Genomic DNA, 25,689 nt, shown 5'->3' with positions numbered 1-25,689 from the left:
CTGAAGAGTGATGGGGAGGATGAGTAGGGGAGTGGCAAGGTGGTCAAGTGGATGGAGTAACCTCTAGAAATCACCTCCACATCCACCTGTCTAAAGTGATGAGCTCCCAGGAAGGCAGGTAGCGGGAGAGACTATCCCCATGAGGGTGAAGGGAGGGGACGAGGGAAGATACAGTGAAGGATCTCGAGTGAAAGAGTTTGTGACCCTCAACTAATGGGTCGAAATGGTCATTTCGAGCATGTCAATGACTAGGTGGCCACTGTAGAGGACAGTCCGTTCTTAGTAAATCTGGGCTTCTTGCTGGGGGGCTAAGTCTTTCCCATGGGATGATAACAGACTGGGTGAGACTCTTGAGCCACCTGCAATATACTGTACTTTCTCTTTGCCAGATGTGTATAGATACCCAGAGATCGTAGTGTTGCCTAAGAGTTTTTAGGAGAATGAAGAGATCCATCCATGCCATCACTGAATAACTTGAGCCCAGTACTGTAGCAGAGCCAGAACACACTGGGAATGCCATTCTGGCACTTACAGAGAAAAAAGTACATCTTCCACACATCATGACCTCACCTGCACCATAGGTGTGAGGTCACTCCAGCAGGGACAGGATACCGGTACTTTAAAAAAAATTAGGACTGTACTGTTGCTGGAGTCCCCTGACGGAAAGGTCCTCAACAATGTTCTGTGCTCAGTGCATGACAACTGCTGTAGCCATTGAATGTGCAGCTGTGTTGGTGGCATCCAGTGAGGCCTGGAAAATTATACTGGTGATTGTCTTGTCTTCTGTTAGGCTTGAAACTGTTCCCTCTGATCCTGTGGCAGGTTTTCAATAAAAGAGGAAATCTTGGAATAGTTTGTAAAATTGTATTTTGCCATGAAGGCTTGGTAATTAGGTACTCTGAACTGCAACAAGGCCAAGGAGTAGCTCTTGTGACTTAGAAGATCCAGTCATTTTTGCTTTCTGTTGGATGGTGTTGAGCAGAAAACACAGTTACTAACCGTGTATAAATGTTGTTCTCTGAGATGTGTTGCTCATCTTGATTCTATGCTAGGTGTGTGCACGCCCCCTTGCACAATTACCTGAGATTTTTCCTTTAGTTGTATCCGTAGGTCAGACCCATAACCGGGTTCCCATGCTCAGTGGGAAAGCATTGCGATCTGCCTCTCTGATGCCAAACACGATCAGTGTCACGAGGGTTCCAGTACAGGTGACAACACCCAGGGTTCCAATATTGCCACTGCATAGGCCAGGACAGTGGCCGAGATCAGGCTGCGGAGCCAGCTCCGAAGTCCAGTGCATAGGCCGGTACCCAGTGCCTCTTCTGCGGCACTACCAACTCCACCTCTGAGTCCAATGAAGACTTTACCCTGAGACCAAGTTGTGCTGGAGGCTGGAGACCGATGCCAGACCGGTGACTGTTGTGGTGGGGCAATGCAGGGCTTCTTCCTGGAGGGTGTCGCTACCGCTGCTGCCGAATTGTCCGATCTGAGCCCCTATCCCATGTTGGGATAGGACCATGGAGAGTGTGTGGCACTGGGAGGGACAATAAGTCCTTCGTTGCCTTGGAGGCCTCCTGTGTCGAAGGGCTAGCAGGGACGAGGGACCGCGATCATTCCCAGGAGTCGGCGGTGGATCCTGAATAAGGCTTAGTGCCCTTGGTGGGGATGCTGGAACCAACTGTGGCTCTGAAGAGGACAAATGGCCCAGCATGGGTCTCAACAGATCACCTGTTCCCTTGAGTCTCTTTTCAGCGCTGGCAATAGCCCTTTACACACACTGTTCCTTGTGCCGCCTCCTTGGTGTCAGAGACGACGAGTGGTGCCAGATGGCGCACTTTGCACCGAGGGTGAAGTGACAAATCTGAGGAACTGTCCCAGATTGAGGTGTCATTAGAGGTGAATCTGGAACAAACTGATAAACTAAACAGTAATAAGTCACCAGAACCAGAAGGTATTTAACTAAGAGTTCTGAATGAACTGAAATGTGAAATTGCAGAACTACTAACTGTGGTACGTAACCAATCATTTAAATCAGCTTCTGTACCAGATTACTGGAGAACAGCTAATGTGAAACCAATTTTTTTTTTAAAGAGGCTCTAGAGGCATTCCCAGCAATTACAGGCCAGTAAGCCTAACTTCAGTAGTGGGCAAACTGGCTGAAACAATAGCAAAGAACAGAATTATCAGACACACAGACGGACACGATATGTCGGGGAAGAGTCAACATGGTATTTGTAAAGGGAAAACATGCCCCACCAAACTAGCAGAATTCTTTGAGGGGGTCAACAAGTATGTGGACACGGGTGTTCCAGTGGGTAGTGTACTTTCAGAAAGCCTTTGACAAAGTCCCTCACCAAGGGCTCTTAAGCAAAGTGAGCAGTCATGGAATAAGAGTGAAGGTCCTCATGGATCAGTAACTGGTTAAAAGATAGGAAACAAAGGGTCAGTTTTCAGAATGGAGAAAGGTAAATAGCGGTGCCCTTCGGGGGTCTATACTGGGACCAGTACTGTTCAATATATTCATAAATGATGTGGAAAAGGGGGTCAAACACTGAGGTGGCAAAATTTGCCAATGATCCAAAACTACTCATGATTGCTAAGTCCAAAGCAGATTATGAAGAGTTACAAAGGGATCTCACAAAACTGGTCAACAAAATGACAGATGAAATTCAATGTTGATAAATGCAAAGTAATGCACATTGGAAAACAATCCCAACTACACATATGAGATAATGGGATCTAAATTAGCTGTAACCATTCAAGAAAGAGTCATTGTGGATAGTTCTCTGAAAACATCTACTCAATGTACAGTGCCAGTTAAAAAAAAAAAAAAAAAGAAAAGCTAACAACGTGGGGAATCATTAGGAAAGGGATAGATAATAAGACAGAAAATGAAGGCCTGCTCTACTTGTTAATATTTTTTGGCCCTCCTTGAGGTATTACTGAATCAGCTGCTGCTCACTGAGGCAGCTAACAAGCTGTTGGTTTTGGCAACTATTGGCACAGCAGTTGCATCCCACTCTCTGCTTGGAGTCCATAAAATGAAGATGAAGGCACACTGGCTCCACCTCAGACAGTACTGGTGAATACTGATGTTTATGACCAGACCTTGACTTGGTACTGGAGCACATTTTAAGAAGGTGTCCCCTTTTTTGGGACCAACTATGAGACCTAGACAGTCAGTCAGTCTTCTTCTGCAGCCACCTTGTAAGCTATCTCCATTGATCTGTGCCTTGCATCCCTCATGTTTGCACCAAGGATATAATGGGGTGTGGTCTGTGAACACTAGGAAGGATCTCAAGCAGAGGGGAAGGAGGTTGGGTAGTGAACACATCAAACTCACTTTATTGTAACTAGAGTTCTTTCTTTTCTTTGAGTGCTGGTCGCTATGTATATTCCACTGTGGGTGACTGACAAGTAGTACTCAGAGAGGAGACAGACAAGTGTGAGGTTGCAGGCATTATGGATGTAGGACTGCTGCTCCAAAGGATGCATCAGCTGTGGAGGCTTGAACTAAAGCATAAAGCTTTGTGAACGTATGAACAGAACTTCACACAGCTGCTCTGCAAATGCCAAGTAGGAACACTCCTCGACAAAATGCTACTGAAGCCACTTGTGCTCTAGTGGAATAAATCCTCACTTCTTGTGTGGGACAGAGATGTGCCAACTAAAAGTAGAAAGCAGCCAGCAATCCACTTAGAGTCAGAGAATAAAGTATTCATTTTCCTATAGCCACAATCTCGGTGACTTTCTAATAGATATTGTTCTTTCCAAGTAAAAGCCTTATGTCAAGGTAATGAGGTCTCTTTCACTGGTGACATGAAGCTTTGGGAAAGACGGTAAATGTATTGTCTGGTTTATGAGAAAATCCCAAATCAACTTTACAGTGAATTCAAAGTGAAGTCTGAGCAAGACTCTGTCCTTGTGGAATACTGTATATGGTGAATGGGCCATAGAAGCGCCAAGTTCACCAACCCTGTGGGTGAAGTGATGGTAACCAAGAAAATCATATAAGTGACAAACGACACTGAGCATGTAAGCCATCGGTTTGAATGGTAGCCTAGTTAACATCAAAGAATAGAAAGTTAATATCCCATTGTGGAGCTGGTTTTGTTACTGGTGGGAAAGTTCTAATCAAACCCTTCAGAAACCAGGTCATCACTGGGTGAGTGAAGACACAGTGGTCATCAATAGGTGGGTGGTATGCACCGATCACCACCAGGTAAACATATAGGGAACTAATAGAAACCTGCAGCCTTAAGATTGAGCAATAATCCAGAACAAGAGTGAATGTTACTATGTCTTGGGAGAGATGGTGGTGCTGGGCCCAGAATCATTTCTACTTGGATAAATAATACTTTCTGGTGGAATCTTTTCTAATATTAAGAATTTCTTCAACTGCTTTCGAGTACGATGGTTCTAGGTCTGATGCCCATCCAAATACCATACCATAAAATGAAGACATTCGGGATTAGAATGTTGACATTGTCTTGGGTCAAAATTTCCAGGAAGGTTTGGATGGTGATGGGTGGACGGGTTGACATTTTCAGAAGAACAGGAAACCGGAACTACCTGGGTCTCTGGGGCGATGAGAATGACTAGTGTTCTGTCCTGTCAGATCTTTCAGAGGGCTCGAGGTAATAGTGGGATGAGAAGAAAGGCACTTCTTGAGTCCACAAAAGCAAGAGGACATTGCCTTTGGATCTGTGTTCCTGAGCACCAGTGGTGCAGAATGTGTTGCATTTTCTGTTCTTGTGGGATGCAAAAAGGTCCTACGTAGGGGTTCCACACTGAGCGAAGCTCTGGTTAGTACGGTATTGTGTAGTTCCCATTCATGGTCAGTGGTGAAATGCCTGTGAGGTTATCCCTCAGTGAACTGTCAACACCTGGGAGGTATTCTGCTCACAGGGTAATGATGTCGGATGCATCATTCCATAAGATGGACTACTTTAACACAAAGGGGATAGATTTCACTCCTCTCTGTTCTTGATAAAGGGCATAGTCATTATGTTGTCTGAAATTAGGAGGATATATTGGGATCATATGAGGGGGAAGAACACTTTATGGCTTCCCAGGCTGCTCTCTTTAAGAGATTTATATATGCATTCTAGTCTCGAGGCATCCAGATGCCTTGCACTGTGGATTCATCCACGTGGGCTTCCCAGCCCAGAAGCAAGGCATCTCTAACTAGGGTTTTCTCAGGTGTGGGAGAGAGGAAGGGTCCTTCCACCACATCAGTGAGCCCTTAACTTGAAGGGAAGGGAGATAGCCATCATAATGTTCATACTGTATTATCAAAGCATATATACTGTTCAAGCCAACCCTGAAGGCAATGGAGGGGAAGCCTTGCAAATGTCACATAAGGACATCACCAAGTGACCCAAAAATTTGAGGTATACCTGTATTGATCTATGAGGACAGCATTACCTGACTGATTAGGTTACTTGTGAATTGGAAACTGTCCACAGTGAGGTAAGCTCTTGCCGCGAGTCTAGAGTCGTGCCTATGAATTCCATAGCTTACATGGGATTCGGGTTAAACTGTTCTGTTTACATACATATTCCATAGGAGATAGAGCAGCAATTATGTTGATGTCAGAACTTCTAGTCAGCACCTGTGTGACAGCCTGTAAACTTATAATCACCACTTTTACAAGACTATGATGAATTTTGTACAAAGCATGCCTTGTGAGGTTTGAAAACTCCATCTACTAAACATTATTGTCCCAGTAAAAATGTGTAGCAATATTTTACGTAAAGTTATAAGATTTTTCTTTACGACATTCCTGAGACGTGCTCCAAGTTTACAAAAGCAGTCCAAGCCAGTTCCTCATAGACAAAAGGCTAACCAGCATCTCAGCCAGGTGTCAACATAATCAAGTGGACTATTACCAGGTTAAGTGGCTATTCTTTGGCAGGAAAAAGGGTTTGAGCAAGAAATGTACATCTTGGCAGACAGTCTAGCTGTTGCCTGAACCCGAGCTGGAGAGGATTCTCAAAGAAGAGAAAGGCTGTAAGAAGGAAGAACAGAGGACACAAATCCCCTCATCTCTCCCCTCATCTTTAGTCATGGCATCAACAACTTCCTTTAAAAGACAAAGGAAGCATCGGTGAACTGGGCGGGGTGGTGATCCTGACTGAAAGAGTTCAGCTAGTAAAAGCATGTGGTGAAAAAAAAACCCTTGCTTTGAATTCATTTAGTTTATTAAGTTAGGAATTAGAGTATGCTTTACATTTTATTGCTTTGTAACCAATACTGACTTTTATGCCTCATTAAAATAGTCCCTTAAAATCTGTCTTCCTGTAGTTAATAAACTTGTTTTATCTCAACCAGTGTGTGTTTGGATTGAAGTATCTGGAACCTCTATTTTAGATAACATGGTCTGTGCATACCATCTTCTATTAATGAAATGATTATCTTCTATGAACTTGTACTGCACAAAAGGAAAGAGGTAGGCAATATAAGACGCACATTTGTAGCGACAAATCTGGGACTGGAAATTTGCCAGCATCACTGGAATATAATTCAGGAGTGGATGGCTAGAAGCACTCATGATTCAGCTGGCAACGATTTTGCATCCTAGAAACTGCATGCAAATGTACCAGAAGTGGTTGTTCTCACAGCTAAGCAGTGTAAAAGGCACCCCAGTTGGAGAGCTGAGAGGACATAGCTGTCCAACAGTCCAGCTTGTACCCGGGGGAATGTCACAACCTGCCTATCAGGAGCAAGTCTACTAGGTATGAGAAGACAGCCATTATGACAGGCCTCTGCTGCTACCACTGTGAATGCCTTTGTAAATACTCTGAGTGCTGAACAGAAGCATCCTGTATTATTAGTGGTTGAGACCTGCCAGGAACTTGAGAAACCTTCTGTGAAAAGGCTGGACATCCACATGGAATTATGCATCTTTCATGTTGAGAGCTGTGCACAAACTGTCTCTGTCCAGTGTAACCAAGTGAAAATTCCGTTTGTGAATAAATACATTGATCCAGCAGAGGTCAAGAATGAGTTTCCATTCTCCTTTTTCTTGGGAATCAGGAAATATTTTGAATAAAATTATTTTCCCTAACATTGTGGTGGTACTCATTCTACTGCACCCAGAAGAAGAGATTCTATTTCTTGCAGGAGGATCTCTTTGTGCAAGCAGTCCCTGAAAAGGGACAGGGAAGGGGGCTTAAAAGGGAGTGAGGAGATTAACTTGACAGTATAGCTGGAATGGATGATATCCAGCATTCAACTGGCCACTGTTGTCACCCTTCAATTGTGGGAAAATTGTGTCAGGAAGCCACCAAAATAGGTGGAGTGACATCAATCGTAGTTTGCGGCTCCTCTGGAACAATGTACATCTCTACACCTTTTGGGGGATATGGAATTTTTTCTACCTGTACCACCGAAGCTACTGTGGGGAGGTTCTTAGTTATCAGTGATTCCTTGCACGACTGAGGCAGTACCAATAATGCATGTGGGTTCCTACCAACAGTTCTTATCCAGAACTAATGGTTCCCAATGCTTTGGGGCCTTGTGTTTACTGTGGCTCGGTACCAAAGTCAGTGCCACCGACATCATGGAGGTAATCTTAGTATTATGCACCTTCTGGTCAACCGTGAGGCTTAGGGGACTGAGTCCTTGAGACATGGCCATAACAACATGCTCAACTCCGATGGACCAGGGAAGGATCCTTCTTCTTAGAAGTGGACATAGAAGGAGATCTGCCATTATGCTTACGAGTGTCTCCTGCTGTCATGAAGGGACAAGTGTCAAGAAGGGATCTTCTCCATGCTTCTGTTCTTCTCCATTCCTGAGCCAGACAATATCGTGCTAAGAGGTATCCTCCTGGATGTCTCTGGACAATGCACAGACACAAGCTTAATGTGGCCTTCTTGTGTGTATACATTTGATACAGCCTTTAATTACTAGGTCAAATACTATTTTTATCATGGGGCCACTGCCTTGTTCAGTATGCAAGATTTTTTTGCTCTGGAGATGAATCAGGGCTGTGTAATAAAGGAGACCGTGTGTGGAACTCCTGCCCCAGGAGCAGCTGGAAGATATGTAGCAAATGAGACATGGGATTTAAGGAAGGACAGTCCCATAGTTAAGACAGGTAAATGCTGCCCTGGAAAACAGGATTTTATCTCTGCTTCTGCCACAGAGTTCCTAGATGATGCTAGGCTAGTCACCTAAACCACATTTTTCAAAGTTGGTCACTAAGGGTATGTCTACACTAGAAACTTGAGACGACTTGCATTAGGTTGACTTACAGCCACCGAAGTAATTACTGCGGTGGTGCACATCTTCATCAGGAACACTTCCCCCGACCTAAGATGGGCTCTGTGGGGAGCTGAGAGTCCGGTCTCTCAGCTCCGCTGGCAGCTCCCTGCTGGGAGCCCAGCTGCCCCATAGGCTCCCAGTGGGTTGTGCCCTCCCCACAGCTCCCCGTTCCCCCCTGGGAGTGGGAGAAGCCACCTGGGGCTTCTCACTTCCTCATTCCCCACCTGTTCATGGCTGCAGCTGTGAAAGTGACAAGATAGCCAACGTTCTCTGTTAGGAGCGAGGCCCAGCCCCCCGGGGTTCTCGCCCCAGCTCCCAGCCAAGAGTGGGGTCCAGCCATCCAGCTCTCCATGAAAGCCAGGATGGGGAGGGATTTCTTGTCAATTTCACAGCTCCTGACAAGACAGCCAACAACCAATGTAAGTAATGCAGCATCTACATAGACACTGTGTTGCCCTAACTACGCTGACAGAAGCCCTATGCCTCTCATGAAGATGGAATTATTACATCAGAGTAGTAGGGCACTTACATTGGCAAGAGCAAGGCTGTAGAGTGCAGATACTGACATAATTAGGTCAACATAAACTGTCTTACAGTGACCTAACTGTGTAGTGTAGACCAGGCCTAACTATGGACTCACATTCTGGGTGCCCAAGTTGAGATTCTTGAGTCTAATTTATAGAAGTGCTGAGCACTCACATCTGCAACTGAATTCAATGGGAGTTGTGCTTTTAACATATGAAGTGATATGCAAAGCTAAGCACTTTTTGCAAAATCAGGCCTTTGATGTCTCAAACTGGACACTCAAAATTAGCAGATACTTTCAACCTCTATCTCTCTGTGTCTTAGTCCTCCATTTGTAAAATGAGGGTAATATCACCCCCCTCATATATATACACACCAATCCTCTCATAGGGACATTGTGAAGATAAATTAACGGACATATGCGAAGCACTCATATACTATAGTAATAAGCGCTCTAGAAAAGCCCATTATAAAAACTAATAATTCTGACTTCAGAACAGGGTTTAAATGGGAACTAGATTGAGATTCACCAATTCTTAAACAACCATCAGATAGCAACAACTTTCTTTTCCTACTGACCTAGGCTGAATTTGAACTGTAGATCTCTAGGATAAAGACTATTCCCTATTTGCTGAATCACCCACTCTCTGCTTCACATTTCTCCCCGGTACTGTGTAATTATTTGTCCATTTTTGAGTCATAATATTTGAGACAATATGGAATATTGAAATAGACTAAACTATTGAAATTATATGGCCTAATATGGAGAAGGCCAGACTAGATCATCATAATGGTCCCTTACTGCCCTTAAACATTTATTAATATGAATATAATTTACATAATATAGTATATACATACTTTTTATTATTTGTTTGTGTGTATATATACACACACATGCTATATGAAAATAGTAATTTGCTACTTCACTAATTAACTTCTCACAAGCTAGGACTAATCAAATAAGACAATGACAAGACTCCTTGCAATTATCCAACAAAAATTTTTGATGGTGGTAGGAATGGTGTGAGTGGCTTGAAAGCTTACTTGCATGGTATGAAATATTATGACAATACAGGAAAATTTGGTATAATGTAAGAGCGCTTTTCTATTTTTATGGCCAAGGAATGTCAAAAGGGCCTAAGGGAGTTAGCCACCTATTTCCCATTGACTTTCAATGGCTATTCAACAACTAGTGCTCATAGATCACTAAAATTCTTAGTAGTGAATTTTTGAAATACAGTTCTGAAATTATGATCCTGCATATATATTTGGACACTCTAGAAGTTTTTGAAATCTGAGTTTTATCACAAAAGATTAGCACTCACAAAATCAATTTTGAGGAATTCTTGCAAACTGTTTATCCCAAATATTAAGTGTTACATGAAGTAGGAAAATAAACATTAGAAAATACTCTCAGTTTACAGTATTAAATGCTTTAAAACATCATTAAGGGATTAGTATAAGAAAATTTTACTTGGTAGAAAATGAAGTTCAGGTCCAAAGTTCAGTTTCTACAATTTTGATATATATACACTTTATTAATGTTAAGTTGGGGAAAAAAACATTTTAACATATCAAAATCAACAGATATATTGAAGCAAAGTACATTCGCATATTACTTTGTTCAATGTATCTTGTAAATGGATAATATGTTCTGACCCTCTTGAAAAACCAAATATGCCAAGACTGAAATTTACACCCTTAATTAAGTGAAGGTTTGACAATTCTAATGCCCTGTGTCTGCTTGTGGGCAGTTTTAACTGAAAATTAATATGCTGTATTTAGTGTCCTTTGATCTGAGTAAAAGTAGATGTTTTGAAAGTGTTAAGTTTATAGCTCCCCATAAAATAATTAGGAATTTTAAAAGGTTTTGGATTACTTAATTATTCATTTAAAGAATAGCAATATGTAATAAAAATGGTTTCAGTGGATTCCTCTATACAACTTCACCCTGACGGTCATCTGATCATAATACAAGTTCAACTAACACAGCTGTCATAGCAGCTTCTCTTCAAGGGCTAGGTCTCAATCATAAATCAACTGAATGACTAATTCAACACTGTTAAAACCAGCAAGTAGCTGCTTGGAGCCATTCCAGTTTTTAAATCTTTCAAAAAGGTCAATACACCTACTCAAACAGGCAATAGTCTTATCTTTCACAGTCTTTTCTTCTTCTCTAAGATTGAAAAATAACATTACCACTTACATTTAAATGTGTTTTAAATTAGCAATTAAAATGATCTTTAATTTTGAAAGGGTGGCCCACTAAAAGACAATTTTAGTTTTCCCTTGCATTCACAATCAAAATTTTCTCCCTCTTCTTTGCTAATGCTTTAAATACTTTTCTAGTTGTTGAAAAAACTATGAAAATATTACTGATTTCCTGCATTAACCTTAACTCTGTTACAATAATATTACAAATTATATTCCAAAAATTTTTTTTTTGGCTAGTTGAGCAACTAATCCAAATGTAGCTCAGATTAAGAACATGAACACATACACACACAAAAATCACAAATTAAAAGACATCTCACAGTAAAATATATACTAATCATTCCCATCTGTTTGCACTGCCATAAATGACAAAAGCCTACCGTTAGCATCCTTCTCAGTAAAAATTTATTCTGTACTTTAATGCAAAAGCTATGTTGCACAAACTGTGGATTTAAAGCTACAAGAATGCTTCAGTGAAGGAAAATGGCAATCTTTCTGGCTCCAGTAGATGCCATTCCCTATCACACAATGTTTCCCACTCATAAATACATGACAAATACTTCCTCAATCATTTTTTACGAGCAGGGATGCACAGGGGGTAGTCAATGGCTAGCTTGAGGGAAAATAGGAACAGCAGGCGGCAGAAACTGTACTGAAAATGGCTATGTGGTAAATTCTCTTCTGGAACATCACTCAGCTACCCAGGCTTTGATCTTTCAGCTACAATTACACTAACAATCATGAGAGTTAGAATTTTTTTTTTTTTTTTTTAAACTTAAATCATTAGTTGTGCATAAAAAAGGTTAAATCATTTCATTATATGACTTCCCAATTTAAACGTCTAGATTTTTACAAATTAAAAATTGTAATTTATACAAAGGTTTGCTTTCATTTGGCTATAACCATATCTCCACCACACACTGGTGTCTCAAAAAACAGGGGATGTCTGGCAACAGGTAAATCACAGACTGGCATCTCACAAGTAGTCTGTTTACTATTAGGGTCTGGGAAATGGTATTTACTGTGCAATTAGAGCCACTGAATTCTACCTGTAATCATCCAAATACAGGTGTGAAAATCCCTTTTGGAAACTGACTCATCCAGTTTCAAATAAAACTTTGTACTGTCATAGTAAGCCTCAAAAGCTTCAAACATTTGCACTTAAATTAGAACAGTTACGATTTACTGCACTGTCAGGGGATAAATTTTTAAAAATTCTATTCCTGACCGACTATGGAGAAATTTAGGACTAGCTATCACAGTTTCTGCCAAGTTTCAGTTTAAGTCTGTATTTTCAAAAACATAAACTTTCAGAGAGGTTAATTTCAGTTCCTTATCATAAATACAAGAGTCTTATAGTAGCATCAACAAGACCGTTTTAGTTGCAGTAATTTCAGAAAATTTATTCTAATGATTTATTGGAGTTAACCATCTGACATTAATTATTGTTTTGGCTTCCAGTCTATGAATGTTTATTTTTCAGTTTAAAGCCTTCTCGCTCTTTGATATCATATGGAAATGAGAATTTTTAATGGAAAATTGAAACCATGTGCATCTAAGTACTTAATGAAGTACAGGGAGAAACAGGAGGTGTATTTTAGGAGAATTCAGATATTTTGCTTTAGATACTTTTCATTTGTTTGAATTACTTAATGCATCTTTCTGTTCACAAACATACATTTATATCCCAAAACCTTAAAAATCTCACAATTGAAGTGTTTTAAAGATTTGTAAACTATATAAAATTTGTTGTAAATTTTAGAAGTATGTTGTCATTAATTCTTCCTTCTGGTGTAATATTTAATCAGTCTCTCCTCTCCAATCCAATTGTCTATCTCAACTGTTATTTTTTATGACAAGCTAACGCACTGCGCTTTTCAACAATGGAAACTCGAAGTATTTTCACCACGTTGGAACTGGATCTTCATCCAGTTCACTACGTGTCTGATATAGAGCCTTATTCTGTAACCATTATCCACCCGTTATCTTGACATCAACAAGAATATTTGTTTGAGTAAAAACCGTGTATGAAGGTAAAAATACTGCTTACATGAAGTACGTGAGAGTAGGCCTAAATAGTACAAGGAAATTGTAAAATGTCTTCCTTTGTGTGTTACGCACAAGTGTTAACAATACCAAGCACTGCTGGCACTCAAACGTAAATGGAAGTGTATTGTTGAAATGTTCAATATTAAATTAATGCCACAGTACAAAAAAATTCTGTCACATTACAAATTAAATAGTTTTATTCTTTCAGCACATAACAAATGAAAAGCAATTATATGAATAATCAGTGTTAAATAATGTTTAAAAAGCCAGTTTTATTGGAAAGTAATGGTTTCTAAATAGATTGAGTTCATTTCTGAAATGGATTTATTTTCTTCACAGTTATTAAGTTTATGTAAAAACTGAAGGAGGGTAAAGGATTTGCTTCTGGTTTGTAAATTCATTAGGGGCATTTTTATCACCACTGCACTCAGCCAGAACATTTAAGGAGATATAGTAAGCATAAAAGGTATTGATTTATATTAAGTAAAACAACAAGAATAATCCTTATGTCCTTTTACAGAATGGTGAAGTATGTGCCACTGAGAAATATGAAAGACAAGAGTGAATTTTATATATTAAAACTAAGCAAACTCACCATTTGTTTTTACATCGAAGGTAATCTTTCTCCGAGAGGTTAATCAAGTAAATCATTGGTTTTGAAGTCAAAAACAAGTATTTGTTCAACACATCAATCTAAAAATGAGAATATAAAGGTAGAATCTTAAAACACAGAATGAAGTTACTGTAACACAACATTTTCAAACTCAGTTTCTTTTTATTAATTGTATTTCTGAAAGGGCAAATAACTGCTTCAAGTAATCTATACAGTATACTTCGATAAACAAAATCTACTGATAAAGTTAACATTCAATTCAATACCCTATAAATCTCATGGATTCTTTTGTATTTAAATGTTTTTACCAAGTGAAAACAATAACAGGTAGAAATATTAAGAGTCTATGCATCGGATAACAGCCTACCTCTTTGTCATTCCAATCATGACAGAAGCGCACAGGTTTCTTTTCATCTATTACCCAGGTTTTGATTTTACACATTATGTCCTATGCAGGATTAAGAAGAAACAAAGTAATTAAAGTAGATGAAGAACAAACTCAGCTGGATACCAAACAATTATTTTCCATATGCAAAAAATACCAAAATACACAATACACACTCAAATTAAAAATTAGGTAACATCTCTTAAAAAAAAAACAAGAAAATGAATTCAAATTATATCTCAGAAGCTAAAACAATATATTACCATTTTAAACAAGTCACTAAAAAGCAATGGTGAATGTTAATACAACACACCTATACTTAGAAAGTTAAGTACACAGTATTTTAGTAGCAACTCTCCCCAAATGAGTACAGATCATAAAACCGATGTAAAAATCCAAGGGCACTTTAGATTGCTTTTCAAACTCAGTAAAATGTAACATTTCAGCATCCAGTGGGTGAGACCACATACAATATAAACATTTTATTTAGAAAGGGGAATGGGTGAACGAGGAAAAAACAGAGTGAATATACTTTTTTAAATTGTTAGCAAAAGAAATTGAGCCTATTATTGATGATCCACCCTTCAAGAAATTAATTCAAATATCCAAAACCTTATTTATTCCGCATTAATTCTTTTGCCAACACCTTCTCCCTCCCCTAAAAAATGAAACCTGCCAAAGCCTCCATTACACAATGGCAAGAGCCTTGCACTGGTGACCTCCAACCAGCTGCATTCACTTTCAGAACATCTCTCTCTGCAGGCAATCTAAAGGCCTTTTAGTTAGCAAGCTAGTGTGCATTCAGAAGGAGTAACTACAGGAAGAGCCCAATGTGCTTTGTTTCTCTGGCCTTTCTTCACAGAAAGATTAATCATCTGTGAAATGGAAACGGCAAACAGCAAGTGACACAAACTGAACCCTTCAAGCCTTTCCTCATCAGTTTTGTGGTTCTGAATCTGAAAGCTGCGTGTGGCAAGGTTCTCCTTACAGGCAGGTGTTAATAAAAGGCTCTTGGGTCTGAAAGGTCAAACTTGGCTCTTCTAGGAGTAGTGCATTTTAGAGTCATCTATTTTTTGTTGCAGATAATTTATGGGCATGCTTTAAACAATGCATTTATTGAAAGTTATAACTGGTGTGATATACAATTAGATATTTAACATACAAAATTCTATTCCCAACATTTTTCTTTAGTGCACAAGTATTTACTCTTACTGATATGTAGGTTAAAGAGATTTATAAAACAGCTATAAATAGCTCTGCTGTTTAGTATACCTTCTTTTCACAGTTTTGCAGTTGCTTTAGGGAAAAACAAGGAAAAGACTCTTCTAAATGCTTAGATCCTGATTTGAAATCCTCCAGGAATAGGACTCCCCACAGATTTTAACAAGGAAGGGGCAAGCAGAAAACTTTTAATGAAATCTAACATATTCTGACTAAGAATAATCACTTTTACTCTCCTATAACTGAATTTCACTCATAAACGTTTAAAAGTGGCTAATGTAACACCATTTCCTACAAGGGGAAGATCAGAGTGCTATATTACAAATGCATTATGATTAAAAAAGCACTGTGCCTTGCTATTAACTGTTCTTTAAACCCTAAAAGGCTTCCCATAGATCTCACTTGGCACTGCATATACAACCTTTGACAAGTAATGTAGACCATTTTTATTCATTGCCTAAAATTGTAGGCAATTATGTGTGTCACACTGGCCACCTGCAAATTCTGAATGCCTGCTCCAGTTGTCAGAGCAAAAAACTAATGTCGGAGGGGATTAATCTAGGGGGAGAGAGTCCTCTTTAATGGCTCCAGCAGGTGAAATGGCCCAGCTGGTTACTATGATGAGTGGCCAGAACAGCTTATGTAGAGACATGCAACAAGATTATACATAAAGAAGAAAACAGTAGTACCATCTTATCTTATCCTTTTGCCCTATGTGTTTTTCTTTTTTTAATTAATCAACAAAAATAGATAAGGAAAGATTCTACTTTATGTAAGCTATAAGGCTAAAGTGCTATTTCTCAGCTTTTGCTTCATCAAAAATCATTAGCTCCTCAACCAATCTTGTTAATTAGTGAAGGAACCTTTTGCTTGCACAATTTTTGTGATTTTAAAAATATTTTGGATATACTAATAAACCCCATCACAAAAGCTTTTGACATTACAGTTTTCCCCAGTAGCAACATATTACACCAAAATTGAGATAAAGAATTGAAAGAAATTAAATTCTAATTAGAGTTCCCTGAGGTAGTATTTTCTGTACAGCCATACTCAGTCTTTTGGGACCAAATTAGCTAAGGTTTTGAGCCTGCCTGCACATGAGTGAGGGTGTTATATCAAAATTTGTATACTCAGTTTATTTCTGAGCAAGTCTCCGATTATCCCAGCAAAAGACACAAAGGTCAAGGGTAGGTAAGTGGATTAGAACCTCCAGATAACTTTAAATACAAGTGAAGCAAGTAGCTTTACCCTCTCTGAAAGATAAGTGTATTCTACAGATCCCTCTCAAATCTACAAAAAAGTAATAAAGAAAACATACAGAAGGAACTCACTATATCACTTTTTTTAAAAACTTGACTGCCTAAATTACATGTCTAAATCCATTTTGATTTTTGTGTGATTTTTCAGAGGGGCTCAGATTATGTGCCTAACTTTAAACTCTTAACATAAGTTAAAGACTGACAATTCTTAATAAGAGTTCCCTACAGTATATATAGTTATGTAAATTGGAAGCCTATTTATTTTACACACAAATTAATGGAGCAACAGAAAACAATATAAAAATAAATCTAATAAACATGACATTCCTCTATGTCTGATCTCAGAAAATTTTACAGAAGAAAAAAGGAGAAAGTATCTCTGTCATACCAGGCAAATTTATATTCTCACTGATGAAATGATACTGAGTGCAAAGTAAAGCAAATTTAGAAAAGGCCTAGCTAAATTAAATTAAAGTTCACTAGCATGCATGCCAGAGCCCAGGTTAAATTATAATCTTTGAATGACAAGTGTGGCACAGCCATTTGATGAGATACGAACAAAGACAACTATTTTCACATATTTCTTGCTCACCTGCTGATCCAGTGTTCTAAGGTCAAATAATAATATATTTTTTTTAAAGCTAGCGAGAGCTTTTCAGATTATATTTAATCTTTTACATAATTTGTTGTTTAGTTTAATTAATTGCTTTTATTTAGGCCTAAAAATTTTAATCTAGCAATTATCTTAGTTGGTTAAAATAGTAACATTCATCTACAAATATTTAATCACCCTCCTAGTTAACTTAGCACTATTCTAAACTGAAATACAGACAGATGACCTAGTTTGTTTTATCAGGTCTGGTTTATCCAGTTCCTACTTTGATGTACCTCTTTCACTGGAGGAATGACCTCTTTCTCCTACTCAATGACACGTGTATAGTTATTTCTTAATTGGGCCAGCGATGCAACAGTGCATACCACAATAAAACACACACACACACACACTTACTGCCCACAATAGTTAAATTTACAGGAAATACAAATACTATGAAAAAGTCAAGTATCACATGATTTTTAAAAAATGGCACTTTATCTTTGACAACAGATATTTTTAGCATCTCTTTGGAAATTATATATAGCCTGCCATATCTGAAGTGCCAAATACTGTATATTCATTTATCTTCATGTCCTCCAGGGTTGAGTTCTGGAGTTCTCTGCCTTGCCTAAGAAAGCAAAGCAACCAATTCAAAGATTTCTAACCATGAGTTGAATGCTGTACCCAATAAATCTCAACAGTTTATAATACTGTGAATTAACATACCTACACCTACTAGTTCACAGAATGTCTTGATAAACTTAATCAGATCCATCAGGTGAGGAAAAAAGCATGTATGTATGTGCAAACATTGCTAAGTCCTTTGGGTGGCTGAAAGTAGTCATCTCTCTCAGTGCCAAATACTTTGTACAGCATCAAGGACTAAACCCTGGTTTGAAAAATTCACTTGTCTACTTGGCACTGGGGAATGGGAAGCTCTCTTTTGGAAATTGAAAGGGCATGTAATTAATTTCTGCAGAATTTATGCTATCGTGGAGGTGGGAGGAAGGGAATAAGTTTGCAGTTGTGAAGATTACAGGTCAGGATTGAAAGTCTCAGTGAAGCCATGTCTTCCTGACTCCATAGACAGCTCTAGTGACTTTGATGCTACTGTATCACAAAAAATGTACACTTCAGTGCAAATATAGTATATTTGAATAATGTGATGTTTTACACAACTGTTTGGAGTGCCACATATTTGCACTCCTCTCTCTCAAGCTTGGAATTCTGATATAGGGTCAGTAACAGCCCATCCTAGTGAGCAGGGTGGGTCTCATCAAGGTTTCCGTTCCTTGCAAATCTTTTGCAATGAGGATGTCAGATTCTTACAAAGGTTTTAAAACCTTTATGTATAAACATCATCTTGCTACTCAGATTTCCCAAGCAGCAGCAAAATGAAATTGATGACACTTGCTCAATTTCATTGCTGCTGTTCAGAATTGTGTGTGCAGCAGTGAAACTGACAAGAATAATGTCAGCTTCTCTCTGCTTCTACTTGGGAAACTACAAGGAGTAGCTGAAGCCTTAGAACTGTTGCTCTTGGACCCCATATTTCATATTGGATTCTGGATGGCAGGTGTCTTGGTAAGTGGATAAAAATAGTAGTGTTGATGTAATATATATGAATTTCTGTAAGACATCTGATTTGGTGCCACATGACATTTTGTTTCTAATGGGATCTGAAAGAGACTGATTCTTGGCCCCAAATGCTATTTAGCATTTTCATCAATGACCTGGAAGAAAACAGAATCATTACTGATAAACTTTGCAGATAACACAAAGACTGGAGAAACGGTAAATAATGAAGAGGACTTAGGACCTACGAACAAAGAATGTAGGTCATATTTACAAAATGGGGACTCTATCTTGGGAAGCAGTGACTGATTAAGACTTGAGGTCACTGAATAATTAGCTGAACATGAGCTCAACTAAAAAGGATGAATGCAGTCCTTATAAGTGTAAACAGGGAAATATCAAATCAGAGTGGGGAGGTTATATTACCATTTGGCATTGATGTGACCTCTACTGAAATACTGAGTCCAGTCCACAGTTCAAGAAAGATCTTGATAAGTTGGACAGGGTTCAGAGAAAAGTCATAAGAATGATTAAGTCTTTGTAAAAAATGCATTAATGTAAAAGCTCAAGGAGCTAAATCTTTTCGAAGGGTAAGGGGTGACTTGATAACCATCTACAAGTATCTACAGGGGAACAGAAATTAGGTAATAGAAGGCTCTTCAATTTAGCAGACAAGGTGAAACAATATCCAGTAGCTGGAAACTGAAATCAGATTAGAAATAAGGTGCAAATTTTTACCAATGAGAGTGATTATGCCCTGGAACAACCTACTAAGGGTTATGATGGATTCTCCATAATTGGAAATCTTTAAAGCAAGATTGGATATTGTTCCAGAAGATATGCTCTAGTTTAACCTCAAATATTGGACTTGAAGCAGGAAGTAATTAAGGGAAGTCCTATGGCCTATATTATGGACAGACTAGATCATCACAATGGTCCCTTTTTACTTAAAAAAAACAAAAAACTACGAAACCTTTTCAAATCCTGATATAAGATTGCACAGTTTCAAGGTTAGATGGTTCAGCTAAGTGGTTATTGAACTGTTTACTTCTGAAACGGTTTAATGTGTCTACACTAGTCATCTTTGGTTAAGAAAAAACTAGTTCAGTGGGTAAACACTTCTTTCCAATCATGGCTGTGCTTATGTTACTTTTCATTCAGTTTCAGACACGGCTCCCTCATTTCTGTATTGTGGTTTTGGTTGTCTTTTTTAAGACAGTGAAAACCCACTGGTTTAAAGAAGTAAAACAAAAGTTTAAAAGTAAAAGTTTATTATAGAACAGTGTTTAAAAAGATGTCTTGTAAAACATTTATTGTTAAAAAAAACTTTACAAGTGTTTGAAAAAAGGCTAATATTAAAAAACTGTTTAGTAGAACATGCTATTTATTTAATGAGATGCAACTTGCTGCCTAAGACTTTGCCTACTCTAGCACTTTTGTTGGCAAAACTTTTGTCAGTCAGGAGTGTGGGAAAAACCCCCACTACCTGACCAACGTAAGTTTCACAGACAAAGGTGCTGGTGTGGACAGCATTATGTCAGTGGAGAGTGTCTCCCGCTGACATAGCTACCACCGCTTGTTGGTGGTGGTTTAATTATGCCGATTGGGAGACCTCTACACAGGAGACCTTACAGCAGCGCAACTGCAGCGGTAAAGCAGTGCCATTGTAAGGTCTGTAGTGTAGACATAGTCTATGTTACTCATAACACCTTTCTCTGTCTCTCCCCCTATGTGTTGAGTGGGAGAAACTAAGCTCACAACGAGACAAAAACCCTTCATAAAAATTATGATGCAACATTGTATACATCCACAACTAAGAAAGAGAAAACTGAATTTCATCAGCTGGGGTGAAAAGGAGTTGACATGTGGCAGAAACAATACTCAACACCATTACTGAAAGGTGAGCAAGAGCACCGGGAGAATGCAACAGGATGAGTAATTGAACTAGTACACGTGTATCATCTATTTTTCCCTCCTACCCTAATGAACTGAAGGAAGAATTATCTGTTCTAAGGCCACGTCTACACTACGGGATAATATCGAATTAGCTAAAATCGGTTTTATAAAACTGATATTATAAATTCAATTTCATGCAGCCACACTAGGCACAGTAATTCTAGCGTTGTGCGTCGATGGCTCCGAGGCTAACGTCGATTTCTGAAGCGTTGCATTTGTGGGTAGCTCTTCCGTTAGCTATCCCATAGTTCCGCAGTCTCCCACCGCCCCTTGGAATTCTGGGTTGAATCATTATTGAATCGCAGGTGAGTTTCTGGGTAAATGTTCGTCAGTCATTCCTTCCTCTGGGCGAAAACATCAGCTGACAATCCTTTCGCGCCGTTTTTTCCCTGGGATTGCCCTGGCAGACGCCATAGCACGGCAACCATGGAGCCCGTTCAGCTTTTTTTTTTTTCCGCACTGTATGTGTACTGGATGCCGCGACAGAGAGCGATACTCCAGCGCTACACAGCAGCATTCACTGCTTTTGCAAATGATGAGCAGAGTGGTTACCGGTCGTTCTGTTACCGTCTACTGCCGGGAAACAACTGGCAATGAAATGACGGTTATCTCTCCTCCTCTGTACTGTCCGCTGCTATCATGAGTTGCCCCTGGCTGAAATCGTCGGCCCGGGGGGCGCAAGCATGCAAAAGCAAAAATTGGGGGATTGACTCACTTGGACTGACTTTGTCAATCCCTCCCATTATGGTTTCTTCTAAAATAGAGTCGAGTCCCTGCCTAGAATAAGGGGCAAGTGTATTAGAGGACCAGTGTATCAGAGCAGCAGCTGCTCCGTGTCAGTAATTCACATAGGGGGTGCCCTGCAAACAACCCACCCGTTGCTTCCCTCCTCCCCCAACCTTCCTGGGATACATGTGCAGTGTCCTGCCCATTTGTGTCATGAAGTAATAAAGAATGCAGGAATAAGAAACACTGAGGTGTTTAGTGACATAAAATGAGGAGGCGGCAGGCCCCCGGCGCGATGATAGTCCTAAGGCAGGACATTAAGCCGGTGTGGGGGAGAGGAGCCCAGCATGCTGCTGCTATGGACAGTCCAGGCAGTACAGAATCTTTTTCTTCACACAGGAAAGGGAGGGGCTAAAGCCCCCAGTTGCTATTGATGAGCTGGTTATTAGCCATTCTGTCCTATCTACTGGGAAGTAAACCAGCAATGTTGGCCTCGATGTCAACATGTTAGATATTCATGGAGGACGACGGTTACTAGTCCTATTGCACCGTCTACCACCGGGGAGGGGAGAGGGAGAGGAGCGGGATACTGCTTTTCACTGCTGCAGCATCGCGTTCTTGGACGCAGCGAATTAGCATTCAGTACACATAGGGTGACATTGAAGGCGAAAGTTCAAGAAATGATTCTTTCCCTTTTTCTTACATGTGGGTCACGTGCGGGGTGGGGAAGAAACTGAGGAGCTGGATTCCCTGAACCAAACCGCAGACACTGTGTTTTAACCTACAATACATTTGGAGCTCAGCCAAGGAGAAAATGGTGGTCAAATACTTTTTTCAAGAGAACTGCTTGTTGGAATTCTGTGGCGTGTGTTGAGGCAGAGCTGGAGTCCTCACAGAGTACACAAATGCCTCCCTCCTCCATCTTCCCTGAGCGTCCATTTTTGGTCTCTGAGCTATCCACGTCTACGCTTTCAGTCGACGCAATAGCGCTAGTCACTGTGTAATCCTTAGGAGATATTTTTTTTCAAACGCTCATTGGCCTGTGCAATTTTCGGCAAATCTATCTGTACACGGCAGCTCTGAATACAACAGATTTGTCTCCCCTGATTACAGCGATCAGATCTTAGTCATCTCCCGTAAGCGGGTCCCATGTGGAAGCAATTAGTCTTTTTGGATTTCGAGACTGCTTATCGCCGACCTCGTGCTGAGATCAGAAGCGTCCACGTCCGACTGGGCAATACGAGGAAATGTAATTCAAAAGTTCGCGGGGCTTTTTCCTGTTTACCTGCCCGCTGCATCCGAGTTCAGATTGCTGTCCAGAGCAGTTCAGTGGTCCCGTGCACTGTGGGGGGGATGTATAAACAAATAGTGAAACAGAATGATTCCAGAAAGCTGTTTGTTTCCTCCCAGGCCAGGGCACCAACAATGTCGATGGGTTCGATTCCGTCCACACTAACCGTTTTAATCCGATAATGTTAATATCGAATTTAGCGCTACTCCTCTCATCGGTGGGTGGAGGTAACAGACACAGTCGAATTATAAATGATAGCCCTTGAATTTAGCGCTACTCCTCTCGTCGGGGTGGAGTACAGAAATCGATTTAAAGAGCCCTTTATATCGATATAAAGGGCGTTGTAGTGTGGACGGGTACAGCGTTAAATCGATTTAACGCTCTTTAAATCGATTTAAACGCGTAGTGTAGACCAGGCCTAAGACTTACTCAGAGCTACAACAGCTGTAACAATATGGAGAATGCTTGTGAAACATCACAGGAATGTGTGTGCAGATATGAAGCATTTTACAAACATCCCAGGTGACAACTTGTGTTAACAACCCTAAAATTCTCTACTATAGATCAGCCTTGCGAATCCTGGGGTTTTCAGTTACAGGAATCATCAACTATGCTTATGGATTTTCAAAACAAAAAGGTAAACAAATTATATGAAATGGGGAAAGCTGTATTTCAAAGATGAATACTTGTAGCAGTCTCATGTTCCTTGAACTTTAGATAGCCAAACTTCACTTAAAAGAAACACTGCATTTCTCTTCTGAACAAATCTACTTCTCACTCTTACAGAAATGTCTTGCAAAATCTTAAAAATCCACTGGATATTAGGTCAGATATCATCATCAGAAAACAAGTTTACATTGGAAAGACTGCTTTTGTCACAGGTGTTCAGACACTAACTTCTCTATGGGCACTGGTAATATAAAAAAGTCACAATATGTAATGTGCCCTAGGCTCTAACACCATGACATCTGTCAAGAATATTTTTGATGCATTCAAAACACTCCTTATAAAGAATTTTAATTTCCTCTAAATACCCCATTAAACACAGTAAATAGTCCACTAAAGACTTTAGGCATAATCACATATATCAATAGAAATATTATCTTGAAGCCTAGTAACTTATTGCTTAAGTTACTCATTACAACAGAAAAGCTACGGCAAGAGCTTTGTTAATAAAGTATGTACAAGATCTTCCCTTTCTCTCTCTCCTCCCCTGTGTTGAGTGGGAAAAATAAGAAAAAAGCACTTTATAAAAATTATGATGCAATATTTTATATATTCACAGCTAGGATGGAGACAAGGCTGAAGCTTTTGACAATTCTCAACTAGCTACTTAAGTCACAGACAGGACAAGATCTAATTTATCAACAACAACTATGAAGAATACTTGTCCTTAAAGATCAGCAACATCCTATTTATCAGAGTATAGAGGCACATGTGTATTCTTCCTTCTATTCTGATCCAGTTGATCTGGTAGAGAGATAAAGGCAGGTACCTATTCATTATTTTGTGCGACCATTTATAAGTCACCTCCCACTTAATAAGGAAAGTATATTTTAATCATATGAAAGCAACTAGGGCTTTTGGATAGGTACCTTACAACAACTAAAATAAATAAATTCAAGAGTGGACAAAAAGGTGTCTGTTAAAGCCCCTGGAAATATTATAAACTTCAGAAATGGAAGCGGATAGTCCAAATTTGCTGACATCCACATTTACCCTCTAACCACATTTAACATGTCCATTACTTAGTCACAGTCCACTAGGCAAAAACATCAGGACAGATTTCTTCTAATCTAGATATGCACTACACTGTTCTTATGCTACTAAATGTAAAGAATCTTCAATGTTGTTTTTTTTTTTTAACATTCCAATTAATTTTCTCTATTTTAAAAGTTGCATTTTGAAATATTAATTTATTTTAAAGAAAGATGGCTTGGGAGTGGTTTCAACTCTAAATTTATGCAAACTAAACTGGTGATCGCGTTCTAATGGACAAGCACATACCTCACAAAGCTACTACCACTATAGAAATTTATTTTCCATTTTTATTGGCAGTCTCAACAGAAACACCAAAGATTAAATGAATATAGACACTGGTCCTTTAAGGTGACATTGGCACTATCGTGTGGGTGAAGTCTACAATACTGCAAACTGTGATGTATCTGTTCTATGAATAAACAGGAACTGTCTGTATCCAGGGCTGACAATCCAGCACATTCATACCCTTTATGTTTAAAAAAGCTAAGTCTTAAAACTGAAGTACAGGATCTTGATACACTTACTAAATAGTTTAATTCTAGGTTCTCTCCTCATAGTAAAGATGATAGACTATGGGCTTGTCTACACGTCGCTGGCAAGACATACTAGAGGGGTGTGATTTGTAAAGCTCTGTAATATGTTGCACTTTAATTGCCCCACATACTTCTAAAAGGCAGACTCCAGCAAACTCAGAGAACTGGTAGGTAAGATCCCATGGGAAGCAAGCCTAAGAGGGGGAGAGAAGAGTTCAGAAGAGTTGGCAGTTTTTTAAAGGAGGCATTGTTAAGGTCACAAGAGCAAACTATCCCAATACATAGGAAAGATAAGAAGTATGGTACGAGACCACTCTGGCTTAGCCAGGAGATCTTCAGTGTCTTGAAACCCCCCAAAAAATAAAAACAATAAAAAATAAAAAAATAAAGGGTCATACACAAAATGGAAACTAGGTCAAATTATGAAGGATGAATATAAAAACCAACACAAGCATACATTGACAAAATTAGAAAGGCCAAGGCACAAAATGAGATTATACTAGCTAGTGACATAAAGGGTAACAAGAAAACACTCTACAAATACATTAGAAGCAAGAGAAAGACCAAGGACAAAGCAAGCCCATTGCTCAATGAGGAGGAAAAGACAACAACAGAAAACATGGCAATGGCTGAAGCGATAAATGCCTTTTTTGTTTATGTTCTCCACTGTAAAGGTGAGCAGTGATTGGAGAACTAACAAAGTGAACATCAGTGT

At 39.4% G+C, this 25,689-nt stretch overlaps 1 protein-coding gene across 4 annotated transcripts in view; it reads right to left on the bottom strand.

Moving 5' to 3' along the window:
• OLA1 (Obg like ATPase 1) overlaps positions 1–25,689 on the bottom strand; it is a 173,872-nt gene that overhangs the window by 43,796 nt on the left and 104,387 nt on the right. For all 4 annotated transcript variants that reach the window (XM_032784568.2, XM_032784569.2, XM_032784567.2 and 1 more), the window contains 2 exons: positions 14,040–14,120; positions 13,655–13,752 (listed from right to left, as the gene is read on the bottom strand). In XM_032784568.2, the coding sequence (XP_032640459.1) occupies positions 13,655–13,752; positions 14,040–14,120 (179 nt within the window). The remainder of the gene's footprint in view (positions 1–13,654; positions 13,753–14,039; positions 14,121–25,689) is intronic.

Source organism: Chelonoidis abingdonii, chromosome 10, assembly GCF_003597395.2.
Source record: "Chelonoidis abingdonii isolate Lonesome George chromosome 10, CheloAbing_2.0, whole genome shotgun sequence".
Lineage (NCBI taxonomy): Eukaryota > Metazoa > Chordata > Testudines > Testudinidae > Chelonoidis > Chelonoidis abingdonii.
The sequence above is the reverse complement of the archived record's forward strand: the minus strand, read 5'-3'. Positions and strand labels throughout refer to the sequence as shown.